This window comes from Mus musculus, chromosome 8 (genome assembly GCF_000001635.26).
Source record: "Mus musculus strain C57BL/6J chromosome 8, GRCm38.p6 C57BL/6J".
Classification (NCBI taxonomy): domain Eukaryota; kingdom Metazoa; phylum Chordata; class Mammalia; order Rodentia; family Muridae; genus Mus; species Mus musculus.
Window position 1 is genome coordinate 75,007,405 of NC_000074.6, and position 22,551 is coordinate 75,029,955.

Here is a 22,551-nt window from a genome sequence, read left to right on the forward strand (position 1 = left end):
CCACCTAATGTATACCAGATTTCCAAAAGAAACACACACACACACACACACACACACACACACACACACACACACACACACACACATAGCCTTATATTTAATATGCCTTAAAAAGCACAGTGACTGAGCCACTCCCAAACACTGCTAATGCTCCCCCTCCAATACTCCTGAAATCTCTATTCAATCTTTGCTACTCTAGACCCAAGGTGGGGTGGGGTACGCTCTTGAGGCCTCTCTACCCGGGTTCTTACATGGTTGTATGCTCTCATGTCTCCAGCTCTTGGGCCTAATCCTTCTGCGTTTTTTGTTTTGTTTTTTGTTTGTTTGTTTTTTCGAGACAGGGTTTCTCTGTATAGCCTTGGCTGTCCTGGAACTCACTCTGTAGACCAGGCTGGCCTTGAACTCAGAAATCCGCCTGCCTCTGACTCCGAGTGCTATGATTAAAGGCGTGTGCCACCACGCCCGGCTTTCTACAGTTTTAAAACCTCCTTCTTCCCTCGGTTCCCTTACCCGGGAAATCTAAAGTCAGGCCTCTGTCTCTCTGCCTACCCATTGGCTGCCAGCAACTTTATTTACCAACTAGAGTCAACTAGGGGCAGGCCACTAGGGGCAGGGACCCACAGAGTCTTGCATGCAGACATGTGAATCCTATGTAATTTGGGAACCCCCTTAACATAATGTAAACAATAAACCAAATCCACAACAGTCAGTGTCAACAGCTTTCATATTAGAGACACTGTCTACATCTTTTACTTTAGGGAAACTGAAAGGATTTGACTCCTAACTTTCCTTCCTAACAGAAGAAAGCCAACTCTGCATTTGTGTATGCTGTCCATGTGCACACGTGTGTATGCACGTGTGTACATGTGTATGTGAGTGTGTGCTAGAAGTTGAACCCTTGTATCTCACTTGCTTGGCAAGTACCCTACCCCTGAGCTACTCTTCAAACTCCCAATTTTAAGATTCATACTACATCTTAAATTACCATCCTAAAGAGTGATTTTCATTGTCCTTTTGGTTCCCTGATCCAAAAAAGTTCAACAGGATTGCTTAGTAAGGTCTTTAACAAGTTGGGTTTTTTTATACATCCTATTATCATTTTCTTCATCAAAAGTGGTAACCACTTCTGCCGGTAACATTGTATCTAAGCACATTTAGTGAATCTACTTGTTATAAGTACTTTGTTTTTGGTAATTTAGTATTCCAAGTTTTGACACTGTTACCATTTTATGGATCCAGGCCCTGTATCCAGCTCTAATTTGTTGGCCCCCTCTTAAAGCTTGCTTTGTTAGCAACTTTTGCGAGGATTGCCTGCCTTTGTATTTGGATCTCATTGCAGTGATTTTGTTTGCGTGAATATCATCCTCCTTTCCTGCAGTTCTAATTGCCTGTGCTATAGAAAATGTTCAACCCTTCACTTTGAAATCTGAACTCTAGATCCACAGATTGGGTGTTCTTCTTATACAGTGAGTAGACTCCAAGGTCAGCACAAGCTGTGGGAAGGCTTCACTTTGAAGAGGAACAGATCCCTCCCGACAGAGTATCTCCTGGTGGAGCCCGGTTTTTCTCTCTACTCCCATATCATATCATTGGCATAGGCTCAGGAACCATAGTTTTATTTTGTTTTTAATTACTTTATGTGTATGGGTGGTTTCCTGCCATGCAAGTATACCACTTGGATCCCTGCCATCTGCAAGGGCCAGAATTAGGGTATCAGACACCCTGGAACTGGAGTTCTAGATAGTTGTGAGCTTCCATAGAGGTGCTAGGAACCTAATCAGGGACCTCTGGCAGAGCAGCCAGTGTTTTTAATGCCTAGCTATCTCTCCAGCCCCACCTCCCCGCAATTATATTTTTTAAAAAAAGGATTATGTTGTATAATCCCTTATTTTAAAAAAACAACATCAGAATGCTACTTTGTTTTTTTTTTTAAAGATTTATTTATTTATTCTATGTAAGTACACTGTAGCTGTCTTCAGACACTCCAGAAGAGGGCGTCAGATCTTGTTACAGATGGTTGTGAGCCCACCATGTGGTTGCTGGGATTTGAACTCCGGACCTTTGGAAGAGCAGTCGGGTGCTCTTACCCACTGAGCCATCTCACCAGCCCCCAGAATGCTACTTTGATAGTGAAAGTGACATATAGGAACTATCTAGGAAAGGCAGATTTATAAATTTAAGCCCCCTGTCACACTTACTCAAATGTATAGATTCTTAGGTAGAATGAGTGACAGGTGAGGTGTCATGAGACTCTTCTCCCCAACCCTATATATCATGATATCACATGTGTAAGTGTACCATACAGCCTGGGGAGGGTGCTGTTCTATCGTGGTCCCTATGAAAGCATTTGAAAAGAAGTGTCATAGTTAAGATGTGTTTAGGAATGAGGCTAGAGAGCAGCTCAGCAGGTAAGATCATTCACCACTGCAGAGGACTCGAATTCCACTCCCAGAAGTGTCTGTAACTCCAACCCCAGGAGAGAAGACACTCTGTCCTTCACAGAGCTTCCCATACATGCATGCGCTTGTATGCATGCTTGCTTGAACACACACACACACACAGGCACACACATGCACACATAATTTAGAACAAAATAAATCTTTGCCTAAGTCAGGGCTATAAACCCGTTGCTGAGTAAATAAAGAAGCCCCAGCTCCCAGCGCTCCTCTGTAACATCTCTAGATGGGACTAGGTCCCTAGAAAGATGCTAAGACACGGGACCTTTACTCTTTGCTTGTTGCTTAGCATGTATGTTGGTGTACATGCTGCTACATGTGTGTCATGTAGTGCCACAAGCCCCTACATGGTTCTACAGCATGGGCACCATGAACTGCGTGTCATCAGGCTTGACAGCAGGCACCTTAAACTGCTTAGCCATTTTGCTAGCTCAGACCTTGTTTGTTTGTGTATTGGTTTTTCGAGACAGGGTTTCTCTGTGTGGCCCTGGCTGTCCTGGAACTCACTCTGTAGACCAGGCTGGCCTCGAACTCAGAAATCCACCTGCCTCTGCCTCCCGAGTGCTGGGATTAAAGGTGTGAGCCGCCACTGCCCAGCTATTATTTATTTTTATTTTTGTTTGTTTATTTACTTTTTGTATGCTTGCTTGCTCCTTTTTTCTTTTTATTGAAAATATTTCTTTCACATATTACATGCTGATTTTTTGGTTTTTCAAGACAGGGTTTCTCTGTGTAGCCCTGGCTGTCCTGGAACTCACTCTGTAGACCAGGCTGGCCTCAAACTCAGAATTCCGTCTGCCTCTGCCTCCCGAGTGCTGGGATTAAAGGCATGCGCCACCACGCCCGGCCCCCTGAATTTTAGATGTCTCTCACTGCATTCCCTCCCTCAGACCCCTCTTTCTTCATCTGAGCCTCTCATTCCAGCTCCCACTCATAACTATTTATTCTATTTCCCTTTCCCAATGAGAGATCTGTCTATACCTCAGATCTCTAACTTGTGTGGTTCTGTGATAGCTTGCTTATTATGGACTTGACAGTAATACCCTCATAAGTGAATCCACACCATATTTGTCTTTGTGGGTCTGGATCACCTCACTCAAGATGATTTGGTTTTTCTATTTTCATCCTCTTACCTGTGATTTTCATGATGCCATTTTCTTTAGTGGCTGAGTAATACTCCACTGTACTATATTTTCTTTATTGATTCTTTTGTTGAGGGTCATCTAGATTGTTTCCAATTTCTGGCTATTAGCAATGAACATGGTTCAACAAGTACCTCCATGGTAGGATGAAACGTCCTTTGGGTATATTGCTGAAGCTTGAGGTAGATCTATTCCTTTCTTCCTGAAGAACCACAGCACGTATTTCCATAGTGGCTGTACAAGTCTGCACTGGCACCAGCCATGTATGAGTGTTCCCCTTACTCCACCATCATCACTAGCATGAACTGTTTTATTGATCTTAGCCATTCTGACAGGTATAAGATGAAATCTAAGAGTAGTTTTGATTTGCATTTTCTGATGGCTACGGATGTTGATTGAACATTTTTTTAAGTGTTTTTCAGCCATTTGTATTGAGAATTCTTGTTTAGATCTGTATTCCATTTTTTAACTTGGATTATTTGGTTTCTTGATTTGTTTTTTAGTTCTTTATGTATTTTGGGTATTTGCCTTCTATTGGATGTGGTGTAGTTGATAAAAATCTTTTCCCACTTTTGGATGCTGCCTTTCTGTCAGAGTGATGATACCCTTCCCATATGGAAGCTCTCAAGTCTCATGAGGTCCCACTTATTAATAATTGCCGACTTTAGTGTTTGTGCTTTCTGTTCAGAAAGTCTTCTTCAATACCAGTGTATACAAGGCTATTCCCCACTTTATCAGGTTCAGTCTACCTGGCTTTATGTTGAGGTCTTTGGTGGATTTGGAGTTTTGTGCAGAGTGATAAGTATAATCCGTTGGATTCTTCTACATGCAGCTGCCAGTTTGACCAGCATTATTTGTTGAAGATGCTATCTTTTTCCAGTTTGTATTTCTGGACTCTATCAGAAATCAGGTATCCAAGGATTAATGTCTGGGTCTTTCTTCAATTTGATTCCATTGTGCCAATACCATACTGTTCTTTATCTCCTACAGCTTTGTAGTACAACTCAAAATTGGGCATAGTGATGCCTGTCGGTTCTTTTATTATTCAGTATTGTTCTACCTATTCTGTGTGTTTTCGTGTGTGTGTGCGTGTGCGTGCATTTTCATATGAAGCTGAAAATTGGCCTTTAGAGATCTGTGAAGAATGTGTTGGAATTTTGATGGGGGTTACATTAAATGTGTAAATTGCTTTTGGTAGGATAGCCATTTTTACAATATTAATCCTATCAACAAATGAGTATGGGAGATCTTCCATTTTTTGATATCTTCATTTTCTTTCTTCAAAGAATTGAAGATTTATCATACAAGTCTTTCACTCCCATGGTTAGTTACCCCAACATATTTTATATTATTTGTAGCTATTGTGAACGGTATCGCTTTCCTGATTTCTTTCTCAGTCTATTTGCCATTTTTACTACTCTGTATTAGGAGGGTTAATAATTTCAGTTAATCTTGTATCTAGCCGCATTGCTGAAAAATTTTTAAATCTCACTAGTCGATCCCAGTGGGATTTTTAGGGTCACTTATGTATACTATCATATCATCTGCTAATAAAGATACTTTGATTTCTTCCTTTCCAATATATTTCCTTTGATCTTATTAGATTGTCTTATTGCCGTAGAAAACTTTAATAGCTTGAATAGATTTGGAGAAAGTGGACAGCCTTGTCTTGTTCCTGATATTAGTGGAATTGTTTTGAGTTTTTCTTAATTTCAGTTGGTTATAGACTTGCAGTAAACTGCCTTTATTATTTTGAGGTACATCCCCTATCTCCCTAATCTCTCCAGGATTTTTATCATGAATGGGGTAGTAGATTTTGTTAAAGGCCTTTTCTGCATCTATGATATGATCATGTGGCTTTTGTCTTTCCAATTTGTTTATATGGAACTTCCAATATCTTTTATATTGGCTAAAACCACCTGGCCCTGGGCTTTTTTGGTTGGGAGAATTGTTTTGTTTTGTGAAACAGTTTCTCTGTGGAACAGCCCAAGCTCTCCTGGATCTTTCTTTGTAGACCAGACTGGTCTTGAAGTCAAAGGGGCCCACCTTTGCCTCCCACGTGCTGGGATTAAAGATCACCACAACCAGCAGTTGAGAGACTTTTAACGACTGCTTCTATTTCACTAAGGATTGGTTATATGTTTATTTAAATTGATTTTCTGACCTTGATTTAATTTTGTTAGGTGGTATATATCAACAAAATAATTCATTTGTGTTAGATTTTCCAGTTAGGTATGGAGTGCATGTTTTTAAAGTATGTCCTTCTGATTCTGTAGATCTTCTCAGTGTCTGTTGTTATGTCCCCCTTTTATTTCTGATTTTGTTAATTTAGATAGTCCTGACTTAGTTACTGTGTTTTTATGCTAGCATCTGGGTTTGGGAAGATTGTAATTCTAGGTGCTGATATTGGGGGTCTTGTATTCTTGATATTCTAGGTCTTGTTTTGGGGAGGGGGTGCCTTGGTTTCTGTTTCCTCTCTGGTTCTTAAGAGAGTGTACTGGCTGTGTGTTGCCTGGGAGGAAATTCTTCTAGGGTCCTGGTAGGTGTGGCCACTGGGTGTTCCATCTAAAAAGTTTTTGGGTATTGGGAGCTGACAATTAGGAATGGGGAGGGGTGGGGGGCATCTACCGGTAGAAGGAAAGCAGCATGCTCCTTCAGGATCTGCTTAGTCACCTGGGAAAGGGGCTGAGTGAGGACCGGCCACAGCAGGAGCTCTACTGCACAGCTAAGGATGAGCCTGGGGTGCTGGGCTTGGAAGAATGGAGGAAAAGGTGACATCTGCAATTAGCCTACTTGTTTCCCTAGAGTGGCTTGTGGATTCCCAAGGAGGACCTGCTGGAGTTGGAGGCTGGAATAAAACAACTGGGTGGGAAGAGGGAGGTTAGGAGGAGAAGATCTGTAGGATCCACTAGCAATGGGGGCAGGGGCTGCAACAGTGGTCTCCTGGAGAGCTGAGAATGAGACTGGGGACTGAATGTGAAAGACCTGAGGGATGGGAAGATGTATAAAATTATCTTACCTGTTTCCCTGGTCAGACGGGCCAGAGGGCTCCCAGAGAATGTTTATATATGTACTTTTGAGACAGTCATGGCTGGCCTGGAACTCAGTACTAGATCGATTGGTCTAAACTCTTAGAATCAAAGCTTCCTGCCTTTGTCTCCCAAATGCTTAGGACTGGATCTAACACCTCCCAAGGGACCATTACTATTTAAATGAAATTTTCTAAATGGGGGGTAGTGGTGGGGTGGTGGATGGGTGGGGACTTCTACGTTTAGAACAGTTTGTATCAGCTGCCTGGATGCCACAGCTGCTATTTTTAAATATACAGAGGAAATGAAGAGAACTGTTCAATTACTTCTGCATCATAATTTAGTGGGTTAAAACAGCAGCCATGAGTTCAACCCAGTTTTGTAGAGTGTAAGCCTGAGTCCTGTACTTCAGACCTCAGAGACTCAAGTTGAATGGTCAGCTGATGGCATTCTTATCTGAGGCTCATTCTAGTTGGCTTTCAGTTTCCTGTAGCTGAAGAATCCTTAGGACTTCTATTTTTTTCTTCAACATTACATTTTAATGTTATTCTTTTACATCTGATATTTTGCCATGGTTTTGTGGAGGGTGTTTTGTTTTGTTTTGTTTTGTTGTTTTTGTTTTACTCTTAGATAGTTTACCTGTGTAGCTTTGGCTGGCCTTGAACTAGCAATACTTGTGCTTGGGCCTTCTAAGTAAGCAATCACCATACCTGGGAAGAAACTTTTAAACTATTTTTGTAGAGCAAAAATTTTTAAAATAAATCTTTTTATTTATTTATTATATGTAAGTACACTGTAGTGTGTCTTCAGACACTCCAGAAGAAAGCATCAGATTTCGTTACGGATGGTTGTGAGCCACCATGTGGTTGCTGGGATTTGAACTCAGGACCTTTGGAAGAGCAGTCGGCGCTCTTAACCACTGAGCCAGCTCACCAGCCCAAGCAAAATTTTTTTAAGTTTTAAGCAAAGCCTGTGGTGCACCAGACCTCTGGAGACAGAGGAAAGTGGATTATTTCGAGTTCCAGGCCTGCCAAAGCCTTTTTTTTTTTTTTTTTTTTTTTTTTTTTTTGAGTCACAGTAAGATTGAGAAGAAAAGAAAATGCAGACATTTACCATATATTCCTTGTCTCTGTCTCACACTTGGCCTCCTCCACTATCAACACCCCACTATGTACCTGTTACAGCTGATGAACCCAAACTCAGACTGACATGTCTTGTCTCTCCAAGTCTGTAGCATAGATAGGTTTGCACTCAGTGTTGTCATGAGAATGCTCTATCTCTTACTGTAGTATCACAAGGTACTTTAAGCTACCCTAAAAAACCTCAATTCTTCACCTGTTCACCTCACCCTTTTTTTTTTTTGCTCCATATTTTGACCTTTTTTAAGTTTTTTTTTCCCTTTTTGCCTTCTCTTTCTTTCTTTCTTTCTTTCTTTCTTTCTTTCTTTCTTTCTTTCTTTCTTTCTTTCTTTCTAAAAAAATTTTATTTATTTCATGTATATGAGTATACCATTGCTCTCTTCAGACACACCAGAAGAGGGCATCAGATGGTTGTGAGCCACCATATGGTTGCTGGAAATTGAACTCAAGACTTCTGGAAGAGCAGTCATTGCTCTTAACTACTGAGCCATCTTTCCAGCCCCCATATTTTGACTTTTTAAGAATGCCACATAATTAGAATCATTTGTAGGTGGCATTTTCCAGGCAAAAGTCCTCTGTCCTCTAAGTAGTGCTCTGTTGTCTGATTAAACCACAGTTCATTTGTTCACCAACTGCAGGCTGCCCGGGCTGCTCTCAAGCTTGTGCAGTTGTGCAAAATCGAGCTTCCATACACATCCATATGTCTAATTTATGTGGAGAGATGTTCTCAGCTCCAGTGTGTAAATACCAAGAGGCATGAAGGACTGTATAATGAAGTGTATTTAGTTTATAAGAACTTGACTGTCTTCAAAATGGCTACCCCATTCTACATTCCCCAGTGTACTTTGATGCCTCTGTGAGAGGAGGTCTGTCACTGCTTATATCCATCTAGTACCCTCCCTAATCAGCTAAAGTCTTAGCACACACACAGCAGCCACTAGGCAGGGTGGGGCAATAGAAAACTCTTATCCAGTAATTTACTATTATGCTAAACATACCCCTCCCTCTGAGTTTAGAGACCTCCTCCCCTCACGTCTGTAAAGGCATCTCCTTTGTTCTTGGCTCTTTTGTACCAGCTTCCTCCTTTGTAGGTAGCCAGTGTTACTAAAGGACTGGTTACCTGAAGTTGTCTGGGCACTTCTACGGAACCTGGAAAGATTATTTCAAACATCCACCAGCTGAGAGCTACTGTCTTCCACCTCCTTGGAGCTGCGTTCGTGGCCAGTTGTCTGAATGGTATCTCAGTGTTTAATATGTGCTTCTTCTCTAAGGACATGAATTTTTTCATCTGTGTTTGTTTACTGTCAGCTTATCTTTCCTGGGAAGGTGTCTTTTAGCTTTTGGCCCAGTTTATATTATTTTCTTGTTTATTTTTAGGGATTCCTTGTGCACTGTGGGTAACAGTACCTCATCGGGTAGGTCTTACACAAGTGCTTTTCCTGTCTGTGGGCTCATTCTTCTAACAGTACCATTTGCAGAGCCAATGAGTCTCTTAAAAGCTGAAGCTGGCCTTGAACTGATCTTTCTGCCTTTGCTGCACAAGTTTAAATTCAGGCATGTACCACCTGTACCCAGATTAATTTTTACTTTAAGGAAATCCCACTTATAAGTTCTTTCTGCTTGGGTTTAAGCCTTTGGTATCTTACCTAAAATACTCCAGGTCGTGGAGATTTTCTGCCGTGTTAATTTTTAGTTCTATAGATGTTTTTTGTTGGGGGGTACATGTTGCATTTGTTTGTGGGGTGTGTATGTGTGAGGACAACTTGCAGGAATTGGTTCTTTCTTCCCATCATATGGGCCCCAAGATCAAACTCAGGTCCTCGGGTTTGGCAGTACTTTTACCCCCACCCCTAGCCATCTTGCTGGCCCCTTCAGTTTTTTATGTATGCCTATTTTGAGACAAGTATCTCGAAGGGTATAAAGTCCGTGTCAAAGTCTTTTTGCTGTAGTGATGACTTTTCCCCCACCTTGTGACTATCTAGTTGTTCCACGTAAATAGGGTCTCTTCTCTGTTGTGGTCCCTTTGCTCCTTTGTCAAAGGTCATTTCAGTGCATGCATTGCTGTATTTCTGGGCTCTCTGTTCTTGTGCCAGTCAGTTACTGTGTGGTAAGTGATGCCCCTTGGGTACTCTTTTAGTACCGTGATGGTTCTTCTGGGTCTTTTACCTCAGTATACAAACTTTGATTCAGTTTGTCAAAGCTACTAAATAACTTGGTAGGTTTGTCTTCTTTTGTTTTTGTTTTGTGGTTTTGAGACCAAGTCTCACTATGTAGCTCTGACTGGCCTGGCTGGAACTTACAGAGATCTGCTTGCCTCTGCCTTCAGAGTGTTTTAAGGGCTCACCTGAGAAAGCAGGCCTTATTTAGGAAAACTTTCCTTTTGATTGACTTAGATGCAGCTTAATTATGTATGCAAAAGTCTCTGCCCTGTAATAAAATATACAGGAGCCAGTACCCTTCTTATTTAGCACTTTGTTCACAAAAGGACAGATACAAGACATGCATACCAGGAAGCAGTCTTGGAAGACATCTTGAAATTCTTCAAGTGAGCACTTTCTGAATGTGGAACATTTGACTAACCCCACCTTCAAGTTATGGTATAGTACAAGATACCTTTGCATGCTAGGCCAGTGCTCTTCCATTGGGCTATCACCTCAAACGTCTACATTTTATTTAAAGAAACTAAAACTCGGGAACACGAAGCCATTTGTGAACCTGGTGTTTGGTTTGTTTACATCCTGTTAAGTCTCCAGATTCTGCCAGTTGTTGTTTTGGTGTGAAAGACAGGGTTTTTCTGTGTAGCTCTGCCTGTCACTCTGTAGACCTCAACTTGGAGACCCACCGGCTTCTGCCTCCGCAGTGCTGGAATCAAAGGCGTGTGCTACCACTGTCCTTCAAATTCAGCATTATTGTGTCTAATAACCTATCTTATTGATAGGTTGTTTCTATGACAGTAAAATGGACCATTTCAAACCAGATTAGATTATATGTGATAGGTTATTTCTCTGCTTTTGGTGAAATGAACCAATTTAAACCAGATTAGATTATAGTAAAGGCAAGTTTCTTGGGAAGCTGCTCTCAGGCAGGCAAGTTCATTGGCCCCAAGGCCAAGGGAGTCACCATGGGGAAAGATGGGGTGGGGGAAGGAGAGAGAAAGTGGAGAGATAAGAGAAGGGGGAGGGGAGAGAAACCAAAATGTCTGGATTCTATAGGGAGGAGCCTCTGGGGGAGTGCAACCCAGTCCCTGGGCTGAAAAGTTCAGGGTTGGGGGGGAAGGGCATGCAAAGTAGGGAATGTGGGACGCTGGGAGAACCCGGAGGCCAGGTCTGCTTTGGTATGTAAAATATGCATACCCTGAGTCAGAAACCAAACAATTTGTAGGCAGGTTTTTTTAGGAAGCTGTTTTTGGGTGAGTTCACTGGCCCAGGACAGAGGCCAGGGAAGTCACCATGGGGGTGGGGGAGAAAGGGTGCTTATGCGGAGAAAGAAAGGGAGGGAGGGAGGTGAAGAATAGAGTGATCGAGGGAGAGCCCAAAAGATGTGGATTATCTAGGGAAGAGCCTCTGGGGAAAGGGTAGCCACTCCCTGCACTGAAAAGTTCAGGGTTGGGGGTAGGGTGTACCAGGTAGGGACTGAGGAATGCTGAGAGAACCTAGAGGCCAGGTCTGCTTTCATATGTGAAAGGTTCACCTAGGTCCTGGGGAGCTCTGCAATCGGCCCTCAGTCTGCTGAGTCCTGGGATTATAGATGTGAATCACCCACCCTGGTTTAAACTTACAACATGTAAGAAAAGCTGTCAGGTTTTGTGTGCTTACTCAAGATCAACCATGTAGCATAGCTGGGTAAGAGGTGGTGGGCCTTTAAAGGCAAAGTTCCACGTGTTCCCTACAGTTGATGTTCTTCCAGAAAGGTCTGAGATTCAAACTCATTCTACTACACCATTACCCAGTATAATTCTTTGGTAAATACCAGTTTGTTTACTATTAAAATGAACAAATTCCTCTATAACAGGGGAATTCAGTACATGTGACTTTGGACGTTGACCAAAAATTATGATTGATTATGAAGGTACTTCATAAAGTTGTTAAGCTCTAAGTGGCTTTGAGGCAAGGGGGAAGCAACTATTGTACTGTGTTTAGACAGCATTGTTACAAACCCTAATGTCTCTATTTAGCAGTGAGATAGATTACGCAGGAGGGAAAGATCGGGAAATGTACACATTATTTTGGTGGGAGAGGGGTTTAGCATGCAGATAGGTTAGCATGCAGATAGGTGAGGATAGACTCATGCAAGTTCAGGTAAGTGTTGAGCAAGACAGTAAAGAACGCTTATGTTGTTATTTGGGTTTTAGTCACAAATCTGACCCTTAAGGCAAAGCCCATAACTTTGAAAGCATGAATTGATGCTTTGTGATGGTCATTACGCTAACTATAAAAGGGGCTCTTAGGAGATCATCATATTTTGAAGCTTCTGCATGAAGTAGAGAGGGTTTTAGTTGGTTGATGGTTTTCCCTGTTCTTTCATTTGGTTTTGAGCTTCTCAGGTTTCCATTGGTGTTTTGTTGAGAAAAGCCAGATTGAAAACATTGGGTGGCACACCCCTTTAATCCCAGCATTGCAGGGGCAGAGGCAGATAGAGCCCTCTGAAATGGAAACCAGCCTGGTCTACACAGTTCCAGGACAGCCAGGAATACACAGAGAAACCTTGTCTGGAAAAGCCTAAAAAGAAAAAAAGAAATAAAGAAAAGGAAGTCATATGATTCTCCAGCATGAGAGAATTAGTCTCCTCCAAAGAAGATGGAGATCTTATTTTGTTAGTACTTGATGCTTAAAGAAATATGCAACATGGGATTTTTACTTAAGAATCAAAGTATTCATAGATGCTTAGCATGTGACTTTTACCTCCAAAGTTAAATCTGATATTAACCTCTGTATAATAAGTAACATAGATTAAAAATTAAGTTATCCTCTTCAGTGAGGCATAAATGGAACTCCTCTGTGACTGGAGAATGTTAAATATACTACTTGGGTCCTAATCAATTTTTGCTTTGTTCTATTTTCTTTATGGCTCTAGCCGAAAAAGAAGAACATGTCTGCCTACCAGGTATTCTGTAAGGAGTACCGGGTAACCATTGTGGCTGACCATCCAGGTATAGGTAAGAACCTTTCTGAGCTTTGGGTTTTGTTTGGTTTTTTGGTTGTTTTGTTTTGTTTTTACTTTCTAGTATCTGAAGCAGTGCGTTTGATTAATTCGATCACTAGGCAGCTTCACCCTATAACATTAGAATACAAATTGAAACTAGCTGCAGTGGCCCATAATGTCAGGAAAGCTGAAACAGCAACCACAGCCTAGGTTACAGTATGTGCCCCTGTCTCAAACAAAAGATAAATGTATTTCCTCAGTTCTGCAAATCCTTTCATTTACCCTGTATATTGTTTGTTTTTGTTTTTCGAAACAGGGTTTCTCTGTATAGCCCTGGCTGTCCTGGAACTCACTTTGTAGACCAGGCCGGCCTTGAACTCAGAAATCCACCTGCCTCTGCCTCCCGAGTGCTGGGATTAAAGGCGTGCGCCACCACCACCCGGCAAGGCAGGGTCTCTTATTTAGCCTAGAACTCATCTATTCTGCTAGGCTAGAGGGCTACTGAACTCCAAGGTTCCTTGTATTTCTGCAGTGCTAAAATTATAGACGTGCACTGCCACAAGTTGCTTTTAAATTCTTGTAAAATTTTACATTTACAATTTTGGGGAATCTGAATTCAAGTTATTAGGGTTATGTGGCAAGTACTATACCCATAGAGCCATCTTCTTAGTATGTATTTCTTAACCAATAAAAGAGGAAAGTATAGGGGACTGGCAAGATGGTGCAGTGGTTAAGAGCGCTGACTGCTCTTCCAAAGGTTCCGAGTTCAAATCCCAGCAACCACATGGTGGCTCACAACCATCCCTAATGAAATCTGATGCCCTCTTCTGGAGTATCTAGGACAGCTACTGTGTACTTACATATAATTAATAAATAAATCTTTAAAAAAAAAAAGAGGAAAGTATAAATTAAATAGATATAAGAGCCAGGCCCTCTATAACCTCTGGTTAGGGAGACTAACCTAAAAAGATCACAGGTTTCAGACCAACCTGGGCTATATAGCAAGATCTTGTCTCAAAAGAAACAATGTATCATTGCACCTAAATATGCAAAATATGCTTTTTATTTCTAATAGCATAGGCTTTTCCTTGAATTCCCTTTCATCTGTACTGTAGTGTTAGTTCTTGTCTGTGCTAGCACTTAGATGGGCAGACACCAGCCTGACCTTACGCAGTTCACTTTATATCACAGTCGCCTTGAGCTTATGTAGAAAATGACTTTCCACTCTACTCTGCAAAGGTGCTGTGAAAATTAGACATTGCCAGGCATGGTGTGACACGCCTTTAATCCTAGCACTTAGGAGGCAGAGGCAGATGGGTCTCTTGAGTTTGAGACCAGCCAGGGCTATACAAAGAAACCCTGTCTCAGTAGTAATACAAGAAGAAATCTGCTCCACCCATCCTTTTCTAGTGTCTGCTTCCCCAGACTTCTGTTTTCTTACAGTTCTGTGTTTTTGTTTGTTTGTTTGTTTTTTAACTCTTTTTTATCAGATTTTGGGGAACTTAGTAAAAAATTGGCTGAAGTATGGAAGCAGTTGCCAGAAAAAGACAAACTGGTAAGTATATTTTATTATGTAGGTTTCAATGTGTTTTACCTGCCAGTCACACAACCCTGAGACAGTGAGAAAGAAGCAATAGCAGTAGTTAGCAGAGGACATGGCCACTGTTATTGTTAGGCTATTCTTGCTATAAGAAGACTGCCTTTTTCTACTGGTGTCTACTTTTTGTCCCCAAACCAGACTTAAATAAAATAAAAAGACCCTGGTTGATTAAAATATTCCTAAAAGAAAAATCTAAAGTTACAGTGCCCTACTGCAAGTGCCAGTCAGTCATAGTCTTAGGGACTGACAACCATCACCTTCTAGATTGCTTTAGCCAGACTCTGGGTCTCCATTCTCATCAACCATTTGCAATATATTCTATGAAGAACTAATAAGACTTCTGGGTATGGGCGGCTCATGCTTATAATTCCACTGCTTAGTAGACTGAGACATAAAGATTGAAGATTGGCCAGCTCAGGATGGGGGGGCAGGGAGGGAGAGATAGATATAAAACAAGTCTGTCTTAAAAAAAACAAAAAGAAAAGTAGTAGAGCCAGTGATAGTGAAGACAATAACAGTTAGGTCTGATTCATGTAGTCATATCCCAGTCAGTGTAAGTGGTAGTTATGGCATCTTAGGGTTTCATTGCTGTGAAGAGACACTATGACCAAGGCAAACAATTGGGGCTGGCTTACAGTTTCAGAGGTTTATTCCATTATTAACATATCAGAAAGCATGGCAGCTGGCAGACATAGTGTTGGAGGAGCCAAGGGTCCTACATCTTGACCTAAAAGCAGAGAGGAGGAGACTGTCTTGCGCGTTTCGTGGCGCTTGAGCACTAGAAGACTTCAAGGCCTGCCTACACAGTGACACACTTCCTCCAGCAAGGCCACACCTCTTTACTAGTACTACTTCCATGGGCCAAGCATATTCAAACCACCACATACGGGAACAAGAATTATCATTCTTACTTTGAAGAATAGCTTTTTAAAATAAAAGTAACTCTTTTCCACCCAGATGATTCTTGATAGCTTGCTGTTTTCCATTGCCAGGCAAGTTAGAGGAAGTGGCTAGCCACTGGACATTACTGTACTGAGCCAGATTTTCCGCTGTATGACCTACCTACATGTAACCTTAGAGTATTTTAACAGTACTGAGACTTGACCCTTGGCACTGAAGAATGGGTGCTTGTAGTCCTGCTGACTTTTAAGATATCAGCTCACCAGTCTTGAAGCTACTAAGATTCAAAGTTACTATTTGCCCACTCTCCACCTTCTCCCAGCTCCTTGCTCCCTTTCTGTTTCCTCTTTTGCCTTTCTTAATTCTGTGTGGGTGATCTGTTGCAGATCTGGAAGCAAAAGGCTCAGTATCTGCAGCACAAACAGAACAAAGCTGAAGCCACAACTGTGAAGAGAAAAGCATCCAGCGCAGAAGGTTCCATGAAAGTCAGAGGTAGCAGACACTTTTCTCTACTGCTTTGCTAGGAGGCCGGGAGAGCAGACAGCTTATAATAGAAGTAGGCCTTGATACCTACGTATTACTGAATATGACAGGCTACATAAAAGTAGTTCAAATTTAGAAACTGTAAGAAGTCACAGACTTCGCTAAAAAGATCCAGAAAGTAAGCCAGGGATCAGGCCTTCTGCCTCCATGTAATGCAACAAGCAGGAGAATGCAAGTTCAAGCCTTAGCAACATAGCAGATGTAGTAGACAAGTCTGGACTACACTGAGACTACAACTTCTTTAAAAATAAAAAGGATCCAGAAAGTGAATGTTACAACCTTTGTGTGTTACATGCATTCCCAGTCACACATGCATGTGGTTTGTTTTTGTTTGTTTGTTTGTTTGTTTGTTTTTCTTACAGCCCTTTAATGTATACAGCTAGGGGCTAGAGAAATGGCCCCTATGGTTGAGAGCACTAGCTGTTCCTGCAAAGGACCAGGGTTCAAATCCCAGCCTCTGACTTGCTCACAGCAGGCTATAACTCCAGCTCCTGGAGCTACAATGCCCTCTTCTGGCCTCTATGGGCAATGCATTCATGTGGATAGGTTAGCTAATACCTGGTACATAGGTTTCAAGAGGGAAAACAGTCAATATTGTTGACATTGAGGGCCATAGGCAAATTTTCATCCTCCTCTTCTCAGCCTCTTCTGTAGGAGTACTGTCACCCCAAAAGAAGTCCCCACCCACCACAATGCTTTTGCCAGCCTCACCAGCCAAAGCTCCTGAAACAGAGCCCATTGATGTCGCTGCTCATCTCCAGTTGCTGGGAGAGTCCCTCAGCCTCATTGGACACCGCCTACAGGAGACAGAGGTAAGCACCACGTTCAATGGCAGGGTTCCTGTTTCTTAGGATGCTTAGATCTATGTTTATTTAATGAGCAACTACTTTATGTAAAATTATGCCATGGAACCCACAGTGTGGTGAAAATTTTCAAAAGATTTGGGAGTTTACCTATCTGCTCTCAGAGTTTATGGTTATACCATCCTGTAGAAAGTGTTGCTAAAAGAAGTCAAGATACCTGTAGTTAGGTTTTAGTCTTTAAAAGTTCAGTAGAAGTGTTAGAGAGATGGCTCTGCTGTTAAAAGCACTGGCTGCTCTTCCCAAAGACCAGGATTCAAATATCAGCACCCACAAGGAAGCTCACACACAACCAACTCTGATCTGGTGTCTTATTCAGGCCTACTTAGGCACTACATGCATGTGGGGCACAGACAAACATGCAGGCAAAGCACCCATACATATAAACTTGTTGTTTGTTTTTGTTTTTCAAGATAGAGTTTCTCTTTGTAGCTTTGACTATCCTGGAACTCATTCTGTAGACCAGACTGGCCTTGAACTCAGAGATCTGCCTGCTCCTGCCTCCTGAGTGCTGGGATTAAAGGCAAGCATTACTGCTGCCACCACCTGGTTCATATAAAATAATTCTTAAAAAAAATTAAGTGGGGGGGCGGGGGGGCTAGAGAGATAGCTTAGTGGTTAAGAGCAATGACTGTTCTTCCAGAGATCCTGAGTTCGATTCCCAGCAACCACATGGTGGCTCACAACGGGATTGGGTATACTCACATGCATTAGATAGATAGATAGATAGATAGATAGATAGATAGATAGATAGATAGATAGATAGATAAGTCTTTTTTCTTTTTTTTCTGAGAGAGAGAGACCTATAAATTAAATGTTTTAAAAAAAATTAAGTAGAAGCTAGGCATACCAGCTCAGCCCCCTAATCCCAGAACTTAGGAGACTGAAGCACAATTCCTGCAAGTTCAAGATCAGCCTGGACTACAGTAGACTGAAATACTGTTTCAAAAATAAATAAATAAAATAAAGAAGCCAGAGTAAATTAAAATGTGAAAAGCTTAGTTGACATCCTGGTACTTTGTAAGAACAGGATTGTTCAGTGTCATTTCTGTAGTTTGAATGGTCAGACAAGATTATATAGGGAGAATAGCTCCCAACTTTCTCTGAAAATCATAGCATTCAGAAGCCAGAGGTGGGAGGAGGATCTCAAGTGTGAGGTCAGCTGGGGCTATACAGTGAGACCCTACCTTTAAAGAAAGGTGCTAGGGAAAAGCTCACAGGGGCTAACCCTACACAGAAAACTACAGGCAACTAAGGACTGCTGAAAGGAGAAGAAATAGTCTTCCTCAGGGAAGAGCACACCATTCGGATATCCAATACCAAAGGGTCAGCTCTGAGAACACACCAGTAATATAGAAACCGAGCAGATTGTAGTTATGTGTTTAGGAGAAAAATACACACCTGCACCCCTATATGCATTACAACAGTTATTGACTTTTTAAAAGGCTATGAATTTGAGGGGGGGCATGGGAGGATTTGGTGGGAAGATAGGAGAGGGGGAAATGATGTAATTATATTACAATTTCAAAAAATGAAAGATATATATTCACCTTAAATATCAGCACTTGGGAAACAGAGGCAGGCAGATCTTTGAGTTTGAGGCCAGCCTCTACATAATTTTAGGGCAGCCAGGCTACACAGAGTTTGAAAAAACTAAATGAAAAAGAAAGTGGGCTGGAATAAGGGCACAGCTGCTCTCCAGCAGACACAGATTTAATCCCCAACATGCCGTAGACCCTCTGGGCCCCTTTGTCTGCGTGGAACAGGTCTCTAGTCTCAGGTGGACAAAGCGTCAGATGAACTGACAGATAGATGTACACAGGAGAGGTGTTGGATCTGAATGTAATGTTAAATCGAGCATTAGACTTTTTATGTAGAAGACAATAAGGAACCCACCAGCAAGGTACAAAGAGGTTACTGGATTCTTACATAAAACAGAGGAATGCAAACACAGAAGGTCTAACAGGAACCACCTGGGATAGAATTCATTGTTAACAACTGGGATAAACAAGGGCTCTACCTAAGATTCACTTAATCTTAGAAGCCAGGGTCAAGGGCTTTGTGCCCTTGCCATAGTTCCAGTTTTAGTCTATTGTATAGTCCACCTTCCCCTTAGGCCATTGTAAATACGTGTGTATGGGTGTAACTCAGCTATAGTCTTAGAAGCCAGGTGTGAGGTCTTTACTCTCCTAGGGCAAGGGCTTTCACACCCAAGTCTTGGTTCTAACTAGGGAGTTCCGTTCTAGCTAACCATCTCATGAATAATGTAATACTCTAAAACCAAGCCCGATCTACTTCCTAAACCATTGTAAATTCCTGTTTATGGGAGTGACTTAGCTTTTATTCAAAGTGATAGTGTATTACTAGAGGCTATTCTGATTATCAACATTCTTACTGAATTTTAAGCCCATGGTCTTGCTCAAGGACGTTCTAGGACTGTTGGAACACTGGCGGAAGGCTTTAGCTATGTCAGAATTTAATCTTAAGAGGCATTTATAATAGGGTAATACTAAAGGAGAGCACGTGGATCCATACACTAGACTAACTCGGGAATGGAAACTTAATGTATGGGTTAGAGATAATGCCAGACTCCAGGAGCGAGTTTCTATGAAACTTTTTGCTTCATGAGCAGCATTTAGGCATCCCTGCCTGACAAGCTGACTCGACTGGAGTGCCGTGGCATTTCTCTCTTTCTTTCGGCTCACAAATGTCCATATTGCCAATTCCAGGGAATCCAAACACCCTCTTTAACCAAGCACAAACATAGTACACAGACATACAGTCTTTTGGTGCTGTTTAATTAAAACTAAAGGAAGAAAAGAATGTAGACAATAAATGGAGCTGTAGTGTGCATTTAGGTTGTACAGTGCTGTGGACCTGACAGAAGTCTATACTTCTGAGATTTAATTTCAGAGGGTTCATTTCTAACTCTTCTGCCCCTTAGCTAACTCAGTAGTATGGCAGTTCAGTTTTCAGCCTGGAGACATTTCAGCAAAGAAATTATTATATGCTACTGAAAAACATTTTTAAGTTAGTCAGTGTAGAAATATAAAAGCTAATGACTTGTATTTATGCAAAAGCTAAATTACCGTTCAACAGACAAAATGGCAAAAGCCACAGGTGTTGAATCTATATCTCCGTTCTTAGGCTATTTTCTAAAAAGTCAGTAGATGTTGAAAAAAAAAAAAATGTGTGCATTCTTATAAATATTCAAATACCTGGATAGGTAAAAATATTTCCAGAATAACATATACAGTGATCTTTATTGTATTTTCACATTAAAAGTTGAAAATTAAATGGTTTTATGTACCATTCATTTTCCAGATTTTCCAAATAGTTCTTTTTTATTTGGCAAGAAGTTTTGAGTTCTTAGGAGATTATTCCAAAAACTTACTTAGTAGAAAAATCTAAATGTCTATTTGTTGTCTTAGGGATGCTTACAGTCTAACTGGAAAGACAATTCTTATGTGATTTACATCTTACACACATATATGTAAGAGCTGCTTTGCGGGTTTGCATATACACCACAGGCTCCAGCCACTCAGCTGCATGCCTAAAACCACAGGCATCACTTACACCTCTTCAGAAACAGTGATAGCATGGTGCTTGACCTGGTACCAGAGACGGCTACTAGAACTAGTAAGCAGATTGCCCATGCAGCGTGGACATTATTAATGACATCATGCTATTCCAACGGCATACGTGCAGTTTAGAATTGGGAATTGAAGCTGAGTGGCGAGCACACCTGTAACCCCAGAAAATAAGAGGGGAAGGCAAGAGGATCACAAATTTGAAACCAGCAGCAATACATAAAAACAAACAGTAGCAAACCCCTTCCTGCCCCAAAATCCTGAGCAACTGCAACCATGCAAGGGGAAACTGAATTTAAGGGGTGGTTACCATAACCAGAAAGGGAAAAAAGTTCACACATTCTATTAGCACTTATCTTCTGTAACAGTCTTCATAAATGTTTAATGCGCCAAAAGTTCACCCTTTTATCACAATGCAGGACTAGTGGCTCTTAATACTCTACACAGTTTTGAACCCATAACTATCTAAAACATTTTCATTACTCTAGAAAGTAACTTCAAGCCCATTAGCAGTCATTTCTCATTGCGTATGTGCTGTGTGCAGTCCTTGTAGTACATAGCCCACACATGAGAAGTACAAGAATGCAGTGTCCATGGAGGCCAAAGGAGGGCGTCCATTCCCTGGAGCTGAAGTCACAGGGAGTTAGGAACTACCATGTGGGTGCTGGGAATTGAGTCTTCTAGAAGAGCAGCCTGTGCTCTTAACTCCTGAACCATCTCTCCAGTCCCATGATTTTTATCTAATACACTGCCTAGTGGATATTAAAATAGTTGAAGTTCCTACATGTCACTTAACATATGCATACCACACTTTCAGGAATACTGATTTACATAACTCATTAATGTAGACATTAAATATCTGAGCCTTGTTATCACAAATTTACACAACTGTCAGTACCAAAAATAGAGCTCAACTGTCCTTCCCCTCCGTGAGCAGCTCTCCTGTTAGTAATTGCTGTTAGTAATTACAAGACTTAAAGAACAGTGCCACCTAAGCATAGCACTATAGTTCTGCATGCCAGGAAGATGGCTGAGTGTCTCAAAAGTGACTTCTAGGCCAGCTTGAGCTAAAAAGTGAGAGAAAAAAAAAGTAGTGTGCCAGGTTAGGGATGCCAAAGGCCTAGCAGAAGGGAGTGGGATAGATAACTGGAAAGAGAAGTTGCAAACAGAAGACAGCACATTCCTGTTAACCCTGGAGTCTTTTGCAGAGGTCTGTTGAGGCTTTAAGTGGGTCTTAAGAAGAGTCTTCCTGGTTAACTGTTACAGGGCAGGCATACAACACATAAGGTAGGAAGAGGAGGTGAGCATCAAAGCCAGGTGTCTTGGTGGACACTGAGGTATTTGTAGTTCCTGTTTTGGAACTGTAGGGGAGTTTTTGAGTAGGACGGGTGTAATTAGAGTTCCTATTGGCCTGAGAACATCTATTTTAGATAGTGATTGAAAGAAGCCAGCACCGGGAAGAAGGTACAGCAGCAATGTCGTGTAGAGGTGGTAGAGACTCGTGGTTATTGAGATCTTGCTTGGTTACATGGAGTGAATCCCGGTAGCCTGTGGGTCCAGCCTCTCACGGGTCCTCTGCTGTCTCCGCACACTGCCGTCTTAGTGTGTTATTGAGAGGACATAAAGGAGCGCTGAACAGAGAGCAACTGAGAGTGTGACTCAGTTGTCTGCTTTTCTTGCAGGGCATGGTGGCAGTGTCTGGAAGCTTGTCAGTGCTCCTAGATTCCATTATCTGTGCTCTTGGCCCTCTGGCATGCCTGACCACACAACTACCTGAACTGAACGGCTGTCCTAAACAGGTCTTGGTGAGTTTTTTTTTTTGTGGTGGCGGTGGTGGTGGTTTCCCTTACCTTTGGAGGGCTGGAGCCTTTGGGAGCCTTTCTACCCCTACCTTAATGAGCACTGCCCAGCACTCCTCATGAGGTGAATAGCACTATTACATACTGTCCACAGACCATGACACTGTGTATCAGCTGCATGATATGATTTCAGTGAAACTAGAAAACATGCCGTTTTTCACAACACTACTCTGGAGAGAGCAGTCCAGCTTAGCCCTTGAGGAGCCGCAGCTGAAAGCAGCTCGTGTGTTTTGTCCACTTGTTCCCATCTCTCTCCTGAGCATGCCTTGTCTCGGGGACTGCAGTGAGGTG

The 22,551-nt window shown here is 41.8% G+C and overlaps 1 protein-coding gene across 5 annotated transcripts in view; it reads left to right on the forward strand.

The window, feature by feature from the left end:
* The window catches only part of Hmgxb4 (HMG box domain containing 4), a 38,329-nt gene that overhangs the window by 13,755 nt on the left and 2,023 nt on the right, over nt 1–22,551 (forward strand). For 4 of the 5 annotated variants that reach the window (NM_001316753.1, NM_178017.2, XM_006531362.4 and 1 more), the window contains 5 exons: nt 12,840–12,921; nt 14,399–14,463; nt 15,795–15,900; nt 16,594–16,763; nt 22,084–22,206. In NM_001316753.1, the coding sequence (NP_001303682.1) occupies nt 12,840–12,921; nt 14,399–14,463; nt 15,795–15,900; nt 16,594–16,763; nt 22,084–22,206 (546 nt within the window). Of the gene's footprint in view, nt 1–8,817; nt 9,003–12,839; nt 12,922–14,398; nt 14,464–15,794; nt 15,901–16,593; nt 16,764–22,083; nt 22,207–22,551 lie in introns of those variants that run through there. The other variant, NM_001316754.1, reaches the window with a different exon arrangement.